Source organism: Sus scrofa, chromosome 3 (assembly GCF_054392235.1).
Source record: "Sus scrofa isolate SSC_HxYL_T2T_F1_AM1 chromosome 3, Sscrofa_HxYL_maternal_Yorkshire_Landrace_v2.0, whole genome shotgun sequence".
Lineage (NCBI taxonomy): Eukaryota > Metazoa > Chordata > Mammalia > Artiodactyla > Suidae > Sus > Sus scrofa.
Window position 1 is genome coordinate 65,187,168 of NC_139385.1, and position 19,972 is coordinate 65,207,139.

General features: G+C 44.2%; 2 protein-coding genes and 1 long non-coding RNA gene across 18 annotated transcripts in view; 2 read left to right on the forward strand and 1 right to left on the reverse strand.

Annotated features, from left to right (window-relative positions):
- The window catches only part of TBC1D8 (TBC1 domain family member 8), a 139,646-nt gene extending 128,383 nt beyond the window's left edge, over positions 1 to 11,263 (forward strand). For all 12 annotated transcript variants that reach the window (XM_085018588.1, XM_085018594.1, XM_085018593.1 and 9 more), the window contains 3 exons: positions 8,464 to 8,553; positions 8,790 to 8,887; positions 10,227 to 11,263. In XM_085018588.1, the coding sequence (XP_084874714.1) occupies positions 8,464 to 8,553; positions 8,790 to 8,887; positions 10,227 to 10,688 (650 nt within the window). In that variant the 3' untranslated portion in view covers positions 10,689 to 11,263. The remainder of the gene's footprint in view (positions 1 to 8,463; positions 8,554 to 8,789; positions 8,888 to 10,226) is intronic.
- Positions 11,264 to 12,013: 750 nt separating this feature from the next.
- RPL31 (ribosomal protein L31) lies at positions 12,014 to 17,333 on the reverse strand. The gene is given in 5 exon segments (NM_001444481.1): positions 12,014 to 12,081; positions 12,370 to 12,482; positions 13,636 to 13,761; positions 16,809 to 16,915; positions 17,307 to 17,333. Coding segments are annotated over 4 exon segments (378 nt in total). The 5' UTR covers positions 17,307 to 17,333; the 3' UTR covers positions 12,014 to 12,049.
- A 225-nt stretch (positions 17,334 to 17,558) lies between these two features.
- The window catches only part of LOC146404673 (uncharacterized), a 29,929-nt gene continuing 27,515 nt past the window's right edge, over positions 17,559 to 19,972 (forward strand). For 3 of the 5 annotated variants that reach the window (XR_014841419.1, XR_014841421.1, XR_014841418.1), the window contains exon 1: positions 17,559 to 17,833. This is a non-coding gene — a long non-coding RNA (uncharacterized LOC146404673). The remainder of the gene's footprint in view (positions 17,834 to 19,972) is intronic. The other 2 variants (XR_014841420.1, XR_014841422.1) reach the window with 2 other exon arrangements.

Genomic DNA, 19,972 nt, shown 5'->3' on the forward strand with positions numbered 1-19,972 from the left:
TGGTTTTTGTTTTTTGTGTTTTGTCTTTTTAGGGCTGCACCTGTGGCATATGGAGGTTCCCAGGCTAGGGGTCAAATTGGAGCTGCAGCTGCTGGCCTACACCACAGCCACAGCAACACCGGATCCTAGCTGGGTCTGTGATCTGCACAACAGCTCACGGCAATGCCTCATCCTTAACCCACTGAGCGAGGCAAGGGATCAAACCTGCATCCTCAGGGATACTAGTTGGGTTCGTTTTCCAATAATAAATTTTAGGGGGTTTTTGTTTGTAAATCAACTATACTTCAATTAAAAAACAGTTTTGTGTTTCAGGTGTACAGTAAAAAGATTCAGCTATATGTGTGTAGGTATATATGTATATACACAAAAATATACTTTTTCAGATTCTTTTCCATTTTAGGTTATTACAAGATATTGAATATAGTTCCCTGTGCTATACAGTAGGTCCTTGTTTTTTATATATAATAGTGTGTATTGGTTAATTCCAAACTCCTTTGGAACCGTAAGTTTCTTCTATGTCTGTGAGTCTGTTTTGTAAATAAGTTCATTTGTATCACTTTTTTTAGATTCCACATATAAGTGATATCATATGATATTTGTCTTTGACTTATTTCATTTAGTATGAGAATCTTTAGGTCCATCCATGTTGCTGCAGATGGCATTATTTCATTCTTTTTTTTTATTTTTGTCTTTTTGCTATTTCTTTGGGCCGCTTCCGCGGCGTGTGGAGGTTCCCAGACTAGGGGTCTAATCGGAGCTGTAGCCACCGGCCTAAGCCAAAGCCACAGCAACGCAGGATCTGAGCTGCGTCTGCAACCTACACCACAGCTCACGGCAACGCCAGATCGTTAACCCACTGAGCAAGGGCAGGGACTGAACCCGCAACCTCATGGTTCCTAGTCGGATTCGTTAACCACTGCGCCACGACGGGAACTCCCTATTTCATTCTTTTTTATGGCTGCACATCCATTCTTCTGTGCTTGGACACTTAGGTTGCTTCCATGTCTTACTATTGTAAATAGTGCTGCTGTGAACACTGGGGTGCTTGTATGTTTTCAAATGAGAGATTTTCACTTTTCCAGATGTATGTCCGGGAGTGGGATTGCTGGATCATATGGTTACCCTCCTTTTAGTTTTTTAAGGAACCTCCTTATTGTTCCCCATAGTATGAACCCATCCACATTCCCCTCCTTATATATATTTAATATTTGAATTTTCAGTGCAGTTTTAAAAAAGGCTTAAGAATGCAGACAGCCTAAAACCTCTATTTAAAGGCATCCGTTTGCCAGGGCCATGAAGATCCACAGTACGTTTAGGTACTTTGCATTTAAATAGAGTTACTTCTAGCTGAAATAAAGAACATTTTTGATCAAAGGTGGAACAAACAAAAAAGCATGTAACTCCCTAGTAGATTAGACCGAAGATGACAAGTCTGAATTTGTTGGCCTGATGGGAAGTAAGGAACCAAACAAAACACATTAGCATCTGGCCTCAAACACCAGCCTCATGCAGAGAGCCTGGAATTCTCTGAGGGTGAGACAGGAGGCACAGGGCTGTGAGCACACTGATGCTGCTGGGGAGGCCAGGAAGCATTAAGCCGAGGCCTCACAGTCCTGGAGGCACTCACTTTATCAGTCCCCTGGTGATTGTAACATGATTGTAACATTGTTTCTGGAAGTGGAAGAGAAATATTCCAGCTGATTTGATACTCTTTATCAGGTGATGTAGGGATGTCTGTTCCAGAAGATTGTTGAATGGGGAGTTTTCATTGCAAATTGATGAATCTGTAGAGACTGGCCTTTTGGTTCACTTAACTACTCTGATGGGATTTCCAGAAGACAGTTTCCTGGAAGAACATTAGATTCAATAGAAGCATCAAAGAAGCTATTGAGGGGAGTTTCTGTCGTGGCTCAGTGGTAATAAACCTGACTAGCATCCAGGAGGATAAAGGTTCAATCCCTGGCCTCACTCATTTGGTTAAGGGTCTAGCGTTGGTGTGAGCTGTGATGTATTTGGGCCAACAGCTGCAGCTCTGATTTGACCCCCAACGTGGAAACTTTCATATGCCACGGGTACTGCCCTAAGAAAAAAAAAGAAGAAGCTACTGAGGATGGCATATTGGAATTGCTAAATAAATACGAACAGAGCATTGGAGGGTTCACGTCATTATGAAAGCCCACGGAGAGTAGGTGACAGCACAGGCTTTGCACCCCTGGAAGCTCCAGGACTGGCCGTGCTGCTCCTCCAGAGTTGTCCCTGCTGGTCTGGATCCACAGCAAGTGATGTTTTTGGTGAATCAAGTAGCACTCGAGCTGCGCCAGCCTTTGTGTTCAGCTTGATGCAAAGAAACAGATTTCTTTCTGAGGTCACACATGTGCCAAAGTGCATTTGCCACCCAAAGAAAGAGTTTTGTCAGCAAGTTGAGTTAAAAGGAAAAATGTTATGAATAATTCCAATTTGCTTTTCTTTAAAAAAGATGGTTATTTTACTTCATTGATTGATTGCTTTTTAGGGCTGCACACCAGGGGCATATGGAGGTTCCCAGGCCAGGGGTCAAATTGGAGCTGTGGCTACCAGATGCAATGCAGGATGCAAGCCGTGTCTGAGACCTACACCACAGCTCACGGCAATGCCTCATCCTTAGCCCACTGAACGAGGCCAGGGATCAAACCTGAGTCCTCATGGATACTAGTCGGGTTTGTTTCCACTGAGCCATGATGGCAACTCCAAGGCGGTTATTTTAAAAAGAACTTAAAAGACTGTGTGGTGCAGCAAGTTAAGGATTTGGTGTTGCTGCAGCTGGGGCACAGATCACAACTCTGATGTGGGTTTGCTCCCTCAGCCCAGAACTTCCACATGCTGTAGGCATGGCCAAAAAAATAAATAAATAAAAAGGACTTAAAATGTTGCAAACCTGAATTAACTTAATTGAAAACTGAAAGAGCACATGAAAACATTAACATCTACTGACAAAGTATGGATTCACAGCAAGCATTGAGCTTGGAAAAAATGAAGTTATAAATGCTTCACTAGGGACGTTTAGTCAGTGTTGTAATTTGAATCAGGAAATGTACTAATAGACTAATACAGCCTTATCTATTTGTATAAATGAGAAGTGTTATTTTGAAATATTTGATGTGAAGAAATGTTGATTGGATTCAAAATTCAGTCATATTAGCCAAAAAAAAATGTCAGCATTGCATTTATCAGTAAGGGAGAAACTGTTTGATTTGCATAATCATCATACACTTGGGGTGAAACAAAAGCATCTGCACCATTCGAATTCTGGGTAATGAAAAGAGTTTCTGTAAGAACAGAAACATGCCATGTTTCCACCTTCTCGTCGAAATAGTTTCTCACTGATGGTGATTGTCTGTTTTGAAGAGGTTATTATAAAGTCCTAATCAGGAATTTCATGGAGCCATTTCAATATGAATCTTAGTATGAAAACTAGTATTAAAAAGTCCTGAGCATGCTAAGATTTCAGTACCATTTGATCCATTTTACTACTTGGCAAAATCTATTTTTTTCCAAAGCCCGTGATAATAAAAGAATGTATTTTCAGGAGTTCCCTTCATGGCTCGGTTGTTAACAATCCCTACTAGGATCCATGAGCGTTCGGATTTGATCCCTGGCCTCACTCAGTGGGTCAGGGATCTGGCATTGCCATGAGCTGTGGTGTAGGTCGCAGACTCGGCTTGCATCCTGCGTTGCTGTGGCTGTGGTGTAGGCCAGCAGCTATAGCTCTGATTCAACCCCTAGCCTGGGAACTCCCATATGCTGCGGGTGTGGCCCCCCCAAAAAAGGCAAAAAATTTAAAAATAATGTACTTTGGAAATTTAAGTCCATTTACTTAGAATGGCTCCACATTCTAAATCTGGTACAACTGGAAACATACTAGATCTTTGCAGGACTTTTGTCTGATTGTCGAGAGGACCTGCAAATAAGGTGGTTGGTACTGATACATAAAATATTAGGTTTCACAGAATATTCACTGCGGCTGAAAACCTTAGCAGAATTATGGAATGGGATATCATGTATTCGAAATTGATATCAACAGGACCAAAGGTACAGGGCCTGTGACAATGGCTCTTTGCCAAGAGAAAAGCTTTGGCACAGCCAGGTGATATTCACCCTATTGGTTCTTCACAAAATGATACTGAAGATAAACGAATCTCCTGCTTTTGAGCATGTGCGGTTATGTCAGAATACCCGCTGGAATCCAAGGGACTGCATGGCCACTGCACTGCTCTCAAGGCTAAGCGACTAATGGGCACAGCCCACATGGCATATACCAAGACTCATCAAGTGAAGTGGAAACCGATGGGCTAAGTGACACATTCAGCTGGGATCAAGAACTTGCCCAGGGGATGAAGACGAATGGTCTGAAAACTCCCATTGTGTACTGAGGAAACTTGCAGAGGTCACCTTCTCACAGGACATCAAAAAGGCGAGTGAGCACCCTAACGGGTAGTTCTGACGCCTGTCACATCAGAAATGATACCAGGCACGTTTGATGTGGGAATAGGCAGCTTAGGTCAGATGAAAGTCTCTTCTTTGCTCTGGGATCCCAAGTTGAAAATGGCACTTGAGGGTTTTGAAAAATATGAAAAGGAGAGAGTAACCTAAAAAAAACCCATCCTTTTGTGAAATTAAAAAATTGCATCGAATTTTTTTTAAAAAGAGAAAAGCCAGGTGCTTAAGATTCCTCATGACACCCATACTGTCAAAAAGCCACTAAGAGCAGATTTCTGGCCCAGTATGTGGAAAATCACAGCCAAAGTAATTTTCTCCTAGTAGATATCTCAGACATAAGTTGGATAATTTAGTTGATTTTCCTGTCAATGACTTGGGTACATCAGAATTTCTATATTAAGAGTTCCCAAATGGCTCAGCAGGTTAAGGATCCCACCTTGTCACTGCTGTGGCTCTAGTTATAGCTGTGGCTCGGGTTTGATCCCCAGTTCAGGAATTTTTGCATGCTGTGGATATGGCCAAAAAAATCCTAATTAATCCAAAGTAATGCAAGTCCTTGACATTTCAATTTGATTGCTGTTGCTAGCCACAATGGAGGGGTAGAAGGAGGGGGCACCGTACTGCTTTTCCAAGAAAATATGACAGAGAACAGTATTATTGGAGTTCCTGTTGTGGCTTCTTGTGTTAAGAACCCATCATAATATATGTGAGGATATGGGTTCTCTCCCTGGCCTTGCTCAGTGGGCCAAGCATCCGGCGTGAGCTGTGGTGTAGGTTGCAGACGCAGCTCGGATCCCACGTTGCTGTGGCTGTGGTGTAGGCTGGCAGCTGCAGCTTCGATTCTACCCCTCCTGGGAACCTCCATATGCCATGGGTGCAGTCCTAAAAATAAAAAAGAAAACAGCATTATTTTGATGACTGTAGTGTCAGCTGCACCCAAAGACCAAACTGTTGGAAGCAGTGTAGAGTCTTCTGCCAGAGATGAGCAGCTTTCAGTGGAACTGGGTCTTTTCCTCTAAGCATCCCATTTAGAAAAGTGATGATAGATCCATGAACGAAGAGGAGGTGCATTGACGAATGAAAGTTCTTGAAACCAAAAGGAGACTTTCACACTGGTGGGTCTGTTGGATGGAGGCACTTACCCACCAGTCACATGAGCATCTGAGATGGGGGCTTCAGATAAGCTAATGCAGATGCTTCACCAGACTTGAACTTGTGTGGTATTTGAAGGGAGACAGTGAAAGCTTTAATAGAAACATCTCTTCATCCATTTATAGTCTTGAACTATGAGTTACACACATCTTGGGCTGTAAAAAACAAGTTATATTCCTAAAAGCTCAAATAGGTTATTTTAAAAGGTTGATAGTAATTTAAAGATCTCGGTGCACTGCACCCTGCACTTGTGAAGGGAGCAGAGAATGGGATGAGCTGTTCTAGGTGAGTTCCAAGCCTCCTCCCATGCCCCCGTGACCCATCTGGATGAGGTTGGGAAGCACTGCTCTGAGGTTGGCCAGTCTTTCTGGCTTCTTTTCACTGTTGACACTTGATCTGCCTCCTTTCTAGACACTCGCCCACTCCTTGAATGAATCGTCCTTCTCTGTGCTCCCATTGTATTTGTGTCTATTGGTTCTTCTGTTAGAGCATTTTCTTTTTGCTTTTTGACCATGCCTGCAGCATATGGAAGTTCCCATCCCAGGGACTGAACCTGCACCACAGCAGTGACAACGTCAGGTCCTTAACCTGCTGCACCACCAGGGAACTCCTAGAGCATTTTCTTATAGTGACTTGTGTACACATTTCTTCCATTTGATACACTGAGCACTTTAAGGGTAGGGACATCGGTATCAGCTCGACATCCCAGGGAGTCAGTGATTTTATTACAGAAAAACAAACAAATAAAAAAAACCAACAGAAAAAAGAAACAACCCCAAACATCCCCAAACCTCAGAAACCTACCTGCCCCAAGTAGGAAGGATAGTTTATCAAGGCTTTGGTGCCATCTTGTGGATATTTGTTGCATCACAACAGGATTTTGCTTATGATTTTATTCTCAGTGAATGGGTGACTGTGACTTTTCAACTTTTTTTTTTTTTTTTTTTTTTTTGAGGGCCGCATATGCAGGTTCCCAGGCTAGGGGTTGAATCGGAGCTGTTGCTGCCAGCCTACGCCAGAGCCACAGCAATGCCAGATCTGAGCTGAGTCTGCAACCTACACCACAGCTCATGGCAATACTGGATCCTTAACCCACTGAGCAAGGCCAGGGATTGAACCCACAACCTCATAGTTCCTAGTCAGATTCGTTTCTGCTGTGCCATGATGGGAATTTTTTTTTTTTTTTTAATTTTAGGGCCACACCCACAGCATATGGAAGTTCCCAGGTTAGGGGTCAAATGCAGTTACCGGCTTACACCACAGCCAGAGAGACTTGGGATCCAAGCCTCGACCTACATACACCACACGTCATGGCAGTACTGGATCCTTACCCCACTGAGCAAGGCCAGGGATCAAATCTGTGTCATCATGGATGCTCATCTTCATATACCATACAGTTCATTCAAAGCACAGAGTCTGTATTTAGCATATTCACAGTTGTGTCCCCAGTGTCACAGTTTGACAATATTTTCATCACACCAAAAAGCCTGTGCTCTTTAGCTGCTGTTCCCAGTCCACACATGTCCCCCTGCTTTCTTTGTAGATAAGCCTGTTATGGATTTTTCCATATAAATGGAGTCATGCAATATGTGCCCTTTTGTGCCTGGCTGCTTCCATTTGGTATGTTTTCAGGGTTCAGTGACATCTGTCAGTGCTTACTCCTTTTTAAGGCTGAATTTGATACTCCGATGGGTGTGCTATGATTTGTATATGCATTCATCAACTGATAAACAGTTGGGTTTATTTTTGCTTTTTGGCTCTTAGGAACAAACACTACTATGAACATTTGTGTACAGGTTTTTGTTTTTTCATTGGGCTGTAGTTGACTATTATGTTTGTTTCTGTACAGCAAAGTGCTTCAGTTATATATTCATAATCTCCATTATGATTTATCACAGGATATTGAATATAGTTCCCTGTGCTATAAATAGGGCTTTATCAAGCTACACATAATAGCTTTCATCTGCTAATATCAGGCTTCCAATTTCTATACAGGTTTTTGAGTGGGTATTTTCATCTGTTATATACCTAGGAGTGGAATTTGAGTAAAAATGGCAAATTTGTGGAGTTCTCTAGTGGCCTAGCAGTTAAGGATCTGGTGTCATTGCTGCGGCTCAGGACATTGCTGTGTCATGGGTTCAGTCCCTGGCCTGGGAACTTCCATATGCCACAGGCACAGCCCAAGAGCACCAAAAAAAAAAAAAAAAAAAAAAAGGCAAATACATGATTTAACTTTTTGAGGACTGCCAGATTGTTTTCCAAAATGGCTAATGCTGTTTTATATTTCCACCAGCATATGAGGGCTCTGATAAAATTGTTTTTGTGTATTTCAAGAAAACTCGTGATACTAAAATGCTTTTATTTCAGTAAAGCTTTTATTCACTTTTATTGGGACAGCAGTATGTTATATTGGTATGCACATATTAGTATGTGCTAATTATAGAAAAATAACCATGAATTTAAAGCAATTACCCATTACTTCCAGTGTATTTATTTCTAGAATTTCTTACATGTATATGTATATACATACATATACACACATTTCAGTTTGATAGAATGGAATTTTATCATTCATACATTTTTCTGGGTCAGCGTCGGCAATGTCTTACGAGTTCGTCTGTCATTACTGCAGCATCTACAGACACCTGTGTGTGAGGCATTTTCTTAATTTCCTGTACCCAGTGCTTGGGACACACAGGGTTCACAGACCCTGGAAAGACCCTGAATGCAGATGGGGGTGCTGCTAGCTTAGCTGCTTTTTTTCTTACCTAAAACGTTAAATTACTGTCAGTTTTGGTGAAAACACAGTAATGTTAAAAAAATTTTTTTTTTAAGCCCTCACTGAAAATGACCGAGACAGCCAGTCACCACTGAAGAATCCTCTGTTGTCGACGTCAAGACCCCTGGTTTTTGGGAAGTCCAAAGGCAAGTACCTCTTTGCATTGTCACCTGTCGGGCATGCCACTGCAGCTGTTAGAGGTCACTGGTGGTCATGCAGCTACCATGACCTATCTGGCCACTCTGTGTGAACAGAATGTCTGATTAATCTTATTCATCCAGTGGAATTCCTCATCCCCTCACCACTCCTTTGTATCCATCTTCCTTCTTCATTTCAGGGAATTTCACTCAAGCATATATTATTGTGTTTCCTTTGTTTCAAGGTGATACCATTGATTATCAGAAACAGCTGAAGCAGATGATTAAAGATTTAGCCAAAGAAAAAGATAAAACTGAGAAAGAGTTGCCCAAAATGAGCCAGGTATGACTTTATTCTGTGCAGAGAATTAACTATTCTGCCAAGTGATATGCTCAGAGGTAAGCCTGCACCCACTTCCCTCCAAAGCTGTCATCAAAGGATCTTTGAACTCTTGGGAACTGAATATTGTAATGACTAAATGAGAAATAATCTGTGATCCACTGAAGCTATTTCAGATTTTCAAAGCTCTTCCTTCCCAACAGGAGGCTGCCACATGTTCCATCTCTAAGAGTTTTTGTAGCAAACCCATTTACCCAAATTGTGATGCAAATTATTTATTCCCTAGAACAATGCTACTTGTTCACGGTACAGAATCTATGTGTTCTCTCTCCAGGTTTTTGAAAATCACTGACCACATAAAATACTAGTGATAGGCTTCAGGTTGAAATGTCCCTTTATCAGAGGACTTAAATCTCTCTGGTGCCTCAGGTGTACTGTGAGCCTTCAGGAGTGGGGTTTAGCACACACTGTTTTTCTGGATTACAAAATACCTGAGGAGTTCCCGTGGTGGCTCAGCAGAAAGGAATCTGACTAGCATCCATGAGGTTCAATCCCTGGCCTCATTCAGTGGGTTTAAGGATCCGGTGTTGCTGTGAGCTGTGGTGTAGGCCAGCGGCTACAGCTCTGATTCAACCTCTAGCCTGGGGACCTCTATGCCATGGGTGTGGCCCTAAAAAACAAACAAAAAAATCTGATGTTCTGTTCCACTCTGCTGAGTTGCTCTCAAATAATCATTCTAAAGATATGAAGTCAGTTAAACCTCAGTGTTGTTGTCAATTTTATACCTTACAGTCAGGGCTAATTCTCATACATCATTAAATTATAAATTAGCAGCACAACTGTTTTCCTATCCCTAGGGTAACTGTGCAGCTAAGTCCCACCTGAAGCATGTCTCAATTTCAGCAGGAGTACACGTCGGAGAAAACATCAGGCATCATTGTTCCACCTCCTTTATGGCCTTTAGTTGCTGCAGTTTTCCCACCACATCAAGTCATAATTTTATTCAGTCCCAATATTTAAGCTGTTTCCAACCTTTTCCTGTAATAAACTCTAGCCTAAACATACTTGTAAACCAGTGTCTGTGCATAGCTTTTGAATGCATTCCTATAAGTTGTCTGCTGGGTTAAGGGGTTGAAAACCTCTTAGTGGATGAAAAGCACACATCTCCGTGGGAGCCAAGAGCTCCCACAGGGGCTTCAGGGTAGAAGAGCAGAGAACACTTCTCTGCAGTTCTGCTTCAAAAAGTACCATGTGGTTTTTTTCCAAAAACTAAGTGTAAAAATCCATTACCCTTCTATTTGCGTTATGCTGTTATACGTATACTTTCTTTTCTCAATTCCAGAGAGAATTTATCCAGTTCTGCAAAACCCTGTACAGCATGTTCCATGAAGACCCAGAGGAGAATGATTTGTATCAGGCCATTGCCACGGTGACCACGCTGCTGCTGCAGATCGGGGAGGTAGGGCAGCGCGGCAACGGCTCTGGAAGCTGCTCTCTGGAGAGCGGGGACGAGCCACTGGCTCCGGCTCCTTCTCCTGAGCAGGACTCGGTTTTCGTGGACACCGAGGCCGGGAAGAGTCCCCAGGAGTCCCAGGCATTTCCTGAACAGGCCGAGGGGGACTGGACTGTGTCCCTGGAACATATTTTAGCCTCACTTCTGACTGAACAGTCATTAGTAAACTTTTTTGAAAAGCCACTGGACATTAAATCCAAACTTGAAAACGCCAAGATCAATCAGTACAGCCTCAAAACTTGTGAGATGAGCCGCCAATTGCAGCCTGAACTCAAGCTGAGCAGCCCGTAGCAGGAGCACATCTGCTGAGCCCCTCCTCCAAACCAAAGCACAGAGCAGCTTAGGCTGGTCGGCCCATAATCCAGATGTGTGCAGTCTGCCAGCAGTACCTGACATGCTGGGCACCTGGCCAGCCACAAGCGGGGCCTGGGGATGGATGCAGCCCTGTATACCGCATGAAAGAAGTCAGAGCTAGAGGGGGCCGCCTACCCGTCCCCCTGATGCAGACGTACAACTTCAGGTATCAGCCCTGAGGCAGGCACTTCTGCTGGGATGCTAGTGTGACTTGTTCTCAGAGGGAATGTGAGAAGTCAGTCAGCTGTGGGAAACCAACCCAGACAAGAAGATCCCCCATTCTTCACCTGAATGGGAAGGACTGAGAGTCACGTTTGCTTTCTTTCAAGACTTAAGAGCCACTATCTGTGCAATTGTATTTGGCTTTTTTTGCACTAATTTCGTTTCAATGCTGGTAATTGAAACCATTTTAATGTATTTGGTTGTATTCACTTTGTGTCCTTCCAAAAATGTGTACAAACCATGCTTTCAATGTTGGCCTCCAAGTTTTTATAAGACGTTTTTGTACTGAATTGCTCTGTGTTTTTCCTTATTTCAGTGTCTAAAGTCTGGACTGTGCCATTGGAGGCTAAGTTGTACGTGTCCCCACCAACACCCCCACATTCACAGGAAAGAGCACACCCCACTGTAAGCGGCCCCTAACCCCATTCCCCACAACGACAGAGCCTCACAAAAGGGGACTCTCTCCACAGCATTTAATCTGTACGAGTGCTGTCAACAGCTAAACTCCTCTGGAACAGAATCCATCCAACACCTTGCTTTCAAGCTGATTTAGCAATTTTGTTAGGAACCTTTAAGGAAGTTATGTAACCACCCTCCCACCTTTAGCTCCTTGTAAACCAGGACTAAAAATACTTTATGGGATCGACACAAATAAGTGAGCTAAAAAGGAACTGTACATATTGTCATTAAATCTAAGAATCAAGTATCAATTTAGTTTGTTAAAATGATAAAAGTGGCCATTAAGTTCTACATGCCTGTTTCTGAAAAATATGTTCACCCTACAATTAATAAAACCTACATGCAAAAAGCATTAATTTAACATTAAAATTCTAATGTTCCAAATACCTCAATAATCATTCTCCATCCAGGCTACACTTCAGAACCACCTCACAACAACTGCTCAGGCCCTGTCCAAATAGTCAAAGCTCCAAGGACTGGAGAGAAAGGGCCAAGGACTTGGGAAACTCTCCAGATGACCCCAAATCAGAAGACATACAAGCCTGTTACCTTACCATTAGAAAGAGAACAAGATGCAAAGGTGCCTCTATAACCAACTTTTATTTGACAATCAGCAGTTAGTTCTCATCCACATTAACTGTCTGTAGATCTGCAAAACAAGGACAAGGGACAGCCAGTCAACTTCCACCCCACACCATGGACCTCTTCTTCCCAGGCCCTGGCAAACATCACTCTTCCACAGGGACTTGTTTCGTATCTTTCTGCACTTTGCCATACCGACCAGGACACAATGTGAAAAAAGGCTTACTGATTAGGTCTGTTATTTATATTCCTAGTACTGAAGAATGCCAGGCTATAGGTACACAGTATTTCGTGAACAAATAAATAAAAGGGTTTAGGACTTTAAAACAGCTTCATGGGATAAAGGAAAACTTACTTTTGAAAGTGGTGACAGGTACATAGGTGACCAATGTATAGAGCTTGTTTGGCGAGTCTTCATCTTCATTACGTTTTCTGGACAACCGCACACGGATTCGGTATGGGACATTCCTGAAAAAGAGAAAACTGTCACCAGCTGTACCCACATTTCCTACCCCTATTTCTGGAACATGCTTCCTCCACTCCTTCCTTTGTTCTGACTGACCAGCCACTTCAGTTCACTGGAAAATAAGCACCTTCAGGTGGACACTAAGTGCTGGCCTTTCAGGTGCCATTCTCAGTGGGCAGCCACCACTGCCTTGTGACGTCTGCAGAAATGTGGGCTCACCAACCACTTTGGTGAGGTGGGATTTAACCAACTTAAATGTGGAGCCACATCAGGAACTCTGCAAGCTGTACCTGCTCTCAATGTTCAGTTTCCCCACCTCCTGCACACCCAATCTCTCAGCAGCATCACCGCCAACTGCACTGCCTCCTTTTATTGGCCCAAAGATGGGAGGGGTCCTGAAACTTCCCTCAGCTCACGTGACACCTCCCCCTAAGGAAGCTCACGGGCTGTGCAGTACCTTTATCAGACTTGTCTCCCTACCACAACCCTAGCTGGTCCATGGCAGGGCTGCATCCACCCATCCTGTTGGATGGCTCCTGCTGCACCCAGCCCCCATGCTACCAGTGCACCCACACCCCCCCCGTGTGTAAGCTGGCCCTACTACTCTCTGGGCTGGGTAGTTCTGTGTGTGTGGCCCGCCTTGTGCACTGTACAATGTGTGGCAGGGTCTCTGGTCTGTAACCGTTAGTGACAACCTACCCCCTGCCCTGCTAACAGGTGGGGAAATTGCTTATGGCTGAAAACCACTGCTCCCATGGCTTCCCAGTATGTCTAGAGGGAAAGCCAAACTCTTTGCCGTGACCTACAAGAGCCCATGTGATCTGTTCCCACCTGACTCTCTGTACCCACTCATGGTTTTAAGTCACATCATCTGCCCCACCTTCATCAGCCTGTCCCCAGGTCACAACAAGTGTGCTGCTCTTACCTGACCCTCACACTGCTTGGCTCCTTCACCACTTACTGAGTTTAAATACCAGGTCAAAAGGCTTCCCTGCAGATGCTACCTTGCCTTTGAACCATTGTCATATTTGGAAAAAAATACTTCCTTATGCGTGTGCATTAGTGACTGAACTTATATAGAGTTCAGTCTGTATAAGTTGTGCAGAGTGAGCTGCTTAACTGAGTGGAGTGGAGGCACACACACAACTTGAGCACCTTATTCCTTTGGCCCAGACGGCTTTGTTGAGCCTGGTGTCGATGCGCACATCCGGAGTTCCCATCTCCTTCATGGCAAATTTACGGATTTCTTTGAGTGCCCGAGGGGCACGCTTCTTAAAACCCCTGAGATCCAAACATAAGTAAATGAATGAGTACAAAATTAAATGAAATATACAGTATAGCATTATCCTATTTTCATCAAACAAATCTAAACCTGGAACAAGGCAGAAACAGTTCTTTTCCCCTACAGCATGTGGAAAAAATAGAACTAGTGTAATACTTGGGGCACAGAAGATGCACAATCTACTTTCAATAATGTAGAACAAAGACTATATATGACCATTAAGAGATGCTAACATACACACTGACCAACACTTTCCTGATAAACACTCCTATGCTCTAATATCTAATACTCTCTGCCAGGGAAAATATAATCAAAGAATGTGGTTAGCATAAGCCTGAACATACAATATCCAACACTGAGGTAAATTAAGTGTCCTCAAGCTAAAATACAATTAAGATTATCTGTCACATCCTAAGACAAGCCATGTTTCCGGAAATCATTGAACACTAAAAGTTCGCTAATAGCTTGGTCTTAAAGAGCAGGGGTCTGAAATGTACCAGTTTCAAGAAATACGTCGAGGGCAACAGTTAATTCTACAGATTCCAGGGCATGTGTCAGGCACTATTAACCTGTGGTTTTGATAAGAATACATAAATCTTTTTGAATTCCATGTTGTAAGTTAAATGTGGAAAAACCAAACTTTATTACAGGCTGAATCAGTTACACATTTGCTAAGTGAAAGCTATTCCAAGTGGGGCAGAAACCAAAGTGTAAAGAGGTGATCCCCCCACTGTAAATGACAGGAGGGGCCGTGCTATCAAGTCTCCCTTCGCTCTACCCTCTCAGCCGCCCCAAACCCATCATGCCAGCTGGCTTCATTCACTTAAAGCCCATTTTTCACGTGGTTTATATGGGTGACACTCAGATGGTATCAAGTGCTACAGAGAAAAATAAAGCAGTGAAAGGAGAAAGCATTAGGGAAGGGGCTGCAGGTTTAAAAAACCCCAGCAAGATCCAGAGATGACAAGGACAGCTACCAAGCTGTCTGCAAGAAAAACACCAAGGCAGGGGAAAAAGTGAAACTAAAACCAAACTGCTACTCAGACTCAGATACTGCCTGGCCTGGTATGATTAAGAAAGTGGTCAATTCATGAGGAATCACAGCAGGAACATGGCTTTTCTGCCAATAGAGGGTTTGAGAAGAGACCAGGTGTCTGGGTGGAGGGACCAGCGCAGGCAGATTGTGGAAGGCTGAGCCCAGAGGACATGCCCACAGGCCAGTGATTGGGGGGGGGGGGAGGCCATGGGGCAGTGCGAGGGCCAGGGGTGAAGATGGACCCCAGGGGGCTGGTCTGGGGGAAGGTAAAGCTAGAGATGCCTATTAAACACCCAGGTAATACGTTTCAAAAGCAGCTGGGCATGTGAGGCCCTAAAACTAGTTGTTATTACCAAGTATAGGCAGAAAATGGAGGACCTGAGCCCTGGACTCAACATTAAGAGGATGGGCAGTGAGGAGGGACAGAGCAGACTGAGGAACAGCTAGAGAAGCAAAAGAAAAACAAAACCATGGAATCTTCGGGAAGTAAAATGAACAAAGGACTCTCAGTTGCTGCCAATCAAGTAAGAACTAAAAAAAGACCAAAAGACTGCTCTGCACACATCTTCAGTTAAAGCCTTTGCGGCAAAATGCCCCCAAATCTCATCCACCTGCAATGGCTCAAGCCCACTCTTCCAATTCCCAGTTGTCTGACCTTTAAACCACCGCCCCTTTCACCTGTGACTTACTCACCATCTGGCACTTTCTACCATTTTATAGCTGGATACTTCCCTAACTTCCCCACCAAGGAAACTAGGAAGGCAGAATCTTTGGTTCCCTTGTGAATCCGCAGAGCCCCAGACACAGTTAAGTGCTTAACATGCCCCCCAGTGAACACATTCGTGCCCCAATAACGGGGTGGGAGGAGAGAATGTGGTTACAAGCTGCAGTAATGCACAAAAAGGGCACCGTTGACCCAGAAACCCCCAGAGACCTCAGGCTTCACACATGGCCAACGCTTGGCTGGAAACGCCAGGGCTAAGAGACAGTGCCACACATTTAAATCCCTTTCGAAAATCAGTTGTCCTGAGATGAGAATGCCCAGACAAGTTGCTCCCCAGACTGGTGCCTGAGTATTTTGCAGCACCACCCTGGCTCTTAAAAACACTCCAAATAACAGCACTCGATGGATTTGGTCTGTTATTACTAGTCAGCACCGTATGCATAAAAGGGGGAACACGCACAAAGCTCAAGAACTAAAAACGAATCCGACTAGCATCCATGAGGAGGCAGGTTCGATCCCTGAGCCCGCTCAGTGGGTTAAGGATCCAGCGTTGCCAAGAGCTGTGCTGTAGGTTGCAGGCCAGGCTCGGATCCTGCGTTGCTGTGGCTGTGGTATAGGCTGGTGGCTACAGCTCTGATTGGACCCCTAGCCTGGGAACTTCCACATGCCGGGTGCGGCCCTAAAAAGACAAAATAAAAATAAACAAAGAACTATAAAAACCACACCCCAGGGAGGAAAATCAAGAACTACGACATTCACAATCATTCCCAACGTCCTTGTATATCACATATGCAGCCAGCGTCTTCTCCACAAACCACTGCCCGCTAACACTTTCTTCTCTGGCCTCTCCAGGACTTCCACATCCAGCACCACAACTGGACCAATATTACTTAGTACTTAGCTGTGTGGGTGGGAGAACTAAAATTACCCCATTGCAATGTTCGGACTCTGGGCCGGACCTGGCGTTTTTAGTTACCTGGTTGACTTTACTGGACTCTGGAGACAGTGAAAGGGTCTACTCATCCTCACACACACGTCTCACCCCTAGACCTGCCGGGCTTAATTCGATCAACACAGCAAGAAGTAGCATCACTTTACCACCGCATCTCCCCAAGTAAGCTTCCCAAAACCCTTATTTAGGCGTTAACCTCCGACCATTTCGCTTTAAACCCTACAAACAGCTTTCGATAAGATCTATGCAGTAAAGACTTGGGCTCTTGAAGAAACGGTTCATTTCTAGACCCCGCGCGGCCAGAAGACACTGGCCGAACGCAGGCATTACTCACACGCCATGGATGCGCTTGTGAATGTTGATCGTGTACTCCCTGGTTACCACCTCGTTGATGGCGGACCGGCCCTTCTTCTTCTCGCCACCCTTCTTTGCGGGAGCCATCTAGACCCAGGCGACAAGGAGGCTCAGAGTGAGTGGGACAAACCCAAGCCAAGTCCTTCCTCCCGGCCTGGCCTCGGGACGCTTCCAGGGGCAGAGAGTCCGGCCAGGTCCCTGAAGGCCCACGTCTGGGAAAAGCCCGGCGGGCCACGGCACGTCTGCGCCCTTAGACGCCCCCGCCCCCGCCCCCGGAACCCCCTGCAGCCCCGGCTCTCCTAAGCCGGCCACTCTCCCTCACAGGCTCCGGGAGCCCTTAAACGCAACGCAGACTCCCGTGCCCCTGGAACGCGGAGGCCCAGGTCGGCTCAGGAGAGAGCCCCCTGTTTCATTCGACACAATCCCAGGCGAGGATGGCGCCGGATTCCTCAAGCTGGGAGCCAGCACCCATACTCACTTTCCCCGGCCCTGGTTGGAAAGGAAGAGCGCAAGGGTTTGTGGGAGAAGGAAAGCGGCGTCGCAAGTACAATTTCCGGGTCACCTGGAAGGGTGGGCGGGGGGAGAGGCTGTGACGTCCACGGCGCGCGCCGCAAGAAATGCAAGCCTGTCTCGAGGGCGGGGCCTGAGCGGGCCGCGGCCGCGCGCTCGAACGTCGCCCTCTCTGCGTCGTTTCCTACCGCCGCGTTCCAGCTGCCTGCGCACTAACAAGGGCTTTTAGAGGATGCCGGAACCTAGGCCCCCAGGAGGAGCGGACCGAGGCGAGGCGAGAAGATGCTTTTCTGGTTTTCCCACTCTCTCAGCGATCGGCCAGGCTAGCGTTGCCTGAACCTGGTGGCCCTGGAGATGCTCCCGTCGAGCAGGGCGGGCTCGCGAACCGGCGTCCTCGCAGCCCGGTACCCGGGAGCCTCACGCGGAGGCTGCGGTGCAGCCGCGGGCCGTGGGTGAGGGTGGCTGGGCTAGGAGTGAGGAGGAGGCCGAGGAAAGGTTTGCACAATAAGTATTTTTAAATTAAAATTGACAGTTTATAATTGGCTATATGAAATGTCAGTTTTGGAAGCACCGTTAGTAGAGTAGTTGACAAATCACCTTGGAAAGGAGTAAAATACTGTATACGACTTTTACATCGAAGAAATCAGTGTGATTTCATGACCTTAAAGCAGTATTTGTTTTCAGCTCTATCACACGCAAATGGCCCCATAATAGCAATAGCACTTTTCCCCAACACCTGGAAATGAAAAGAGAGAAATCTGACTTTGGAAATGAAAAGTGAGGAATCTGACGCCAGCACATCTGGTGTGAGTTGACCGCGTAGCCACGTCCCAGATCCCCATGCCAAACCGATGGGTTGACAACTCTGGACCTTAAGTTGGTCAGAAATTGCATTCTTTTGTTGCAGGCAGCGTGGGTATGGTAAGGTCCTTAAACCTAGGGAGGTGTAAAATTTTATTTGCTGAGTTAACTGGAGCCCTCGAAATGTATGTTAAAACTGGACCATTGAGAAGGTGTGAGAATGATCATGGAATAAAATACAAGACAAAGTTAAATCTGTGATATTCACACCTTGCAGCCAGTTCTGATGTAAAGATAATCAATTTTGTTATATTTTGTGGGTCCTTTTTAGAACTCTTAAATCTGTATCAGACTTGAGATTTGAATTAAATTCTTACGAGTGTTTCTATCTGTAATCTCTTTTCATAATTGGGGAAATTTTTTTTTGTAAATTCCTAAATATCGACTCATCTGTTGTTTAGGTAGTATGTGATTAATATGGGAAATGTTGACAGTGTAATGGTTAAAAGATTGCTAATTGATACCTTTTTAAGATCAATAAATTGGACATTACATGACTTACAGTTAGTGGTGATATCTTTCCAGGTACAAAATTCCCTCTGACAAAAATGAATTTACCAGCGTGGAGGATAAAGATTTTCAGTTTGTGTCGATGTGTGGGTCATGGCACCACTGAAAAAAATGGGGACATTGGGAGAGGGCAGTTGGTTTTAAAGGATATTGAGTCATCTACTGAATTAATTCAGGAACTTTTAAGTGTATAAACATTGGAGTATACATTTTAAGGCATGCATTACTTTAGTGAATATGCTAACAGGTTACCCTGCTTCTCCCATAACTGGACATTGTCTGGTTAGGCAAAAATCCTAAGGAGATTTTCTTGTAGTGTTTCTAATGAGCTTTTATTTTTCCCAAGAAACTAAAGCTTTTCCACAGATACCATAGGCTGGATATTTCAGCTATTGAATCAACCATGTTATGCTAAGAGAAGTATACTGTTGTTTGTCTTGGTCATATGCATTGTATAAAGTTCAATGTATGAAGTGCCTTGTATGTGTCCAAAAAAAGCTACATATGGCATTTCTCTAGGGGATCTAAATTAGTTATATCTCTAGGTTATTGATGGCTGACTTTAAAACTGTCAGGCTTCACATCAAGTGAGGAGAGAAACTGAAGCAATTTTGTACCCAGCACCCACATTTTACCAGATAATTTGGCAAGAGTACAAAATGTCATGGCTTAGAACAGTATCATAGTTGACAAGTACACCATGTTGACTATATAAACAAAAATTTCAGATTAATTGAATGGATGTTAATTGCCATTAGAGACAGAAGATACTACATTTTAGCTGAGTTAGTTTAAAATATTCTAAGACTTGGTGTATTCCAGAGTTCACGTTTCAGTCACTTGTTAGCTAAGCCTTTATAGTTTTCCAAATAGAAAGGTTATGGCTTTTCAGGAACCAGGACAGGGTTGCAAAATACTCTTTTAGTTAGCAAAGTTAAATGAAAAATTTAGGGATTAAACTTCTGATGTTCTGTGGGTTTAAAGAAATATTACCCAACAGGAGTTTCTGAGTTTATCCAGACTCTGAACATGTCAGATTTAAGCAGCATTAAATTAAATTAGCGGCACGACCTACTCCACCTTCTGCTAATGGATTCCAGCTAGATAATCCTAGGACACAAATATGCTGTTGCCTTTAAAAAAAAAAAAAAAAAAAAAGTTTGTCCTACTTAGAAGTACAGATTCTGACAGCCAAGGAAAATACAAATTCTTTTATGGAAAAATCAGATGGATAAACCTCTGAACTGACAAAACAGTTCAAAG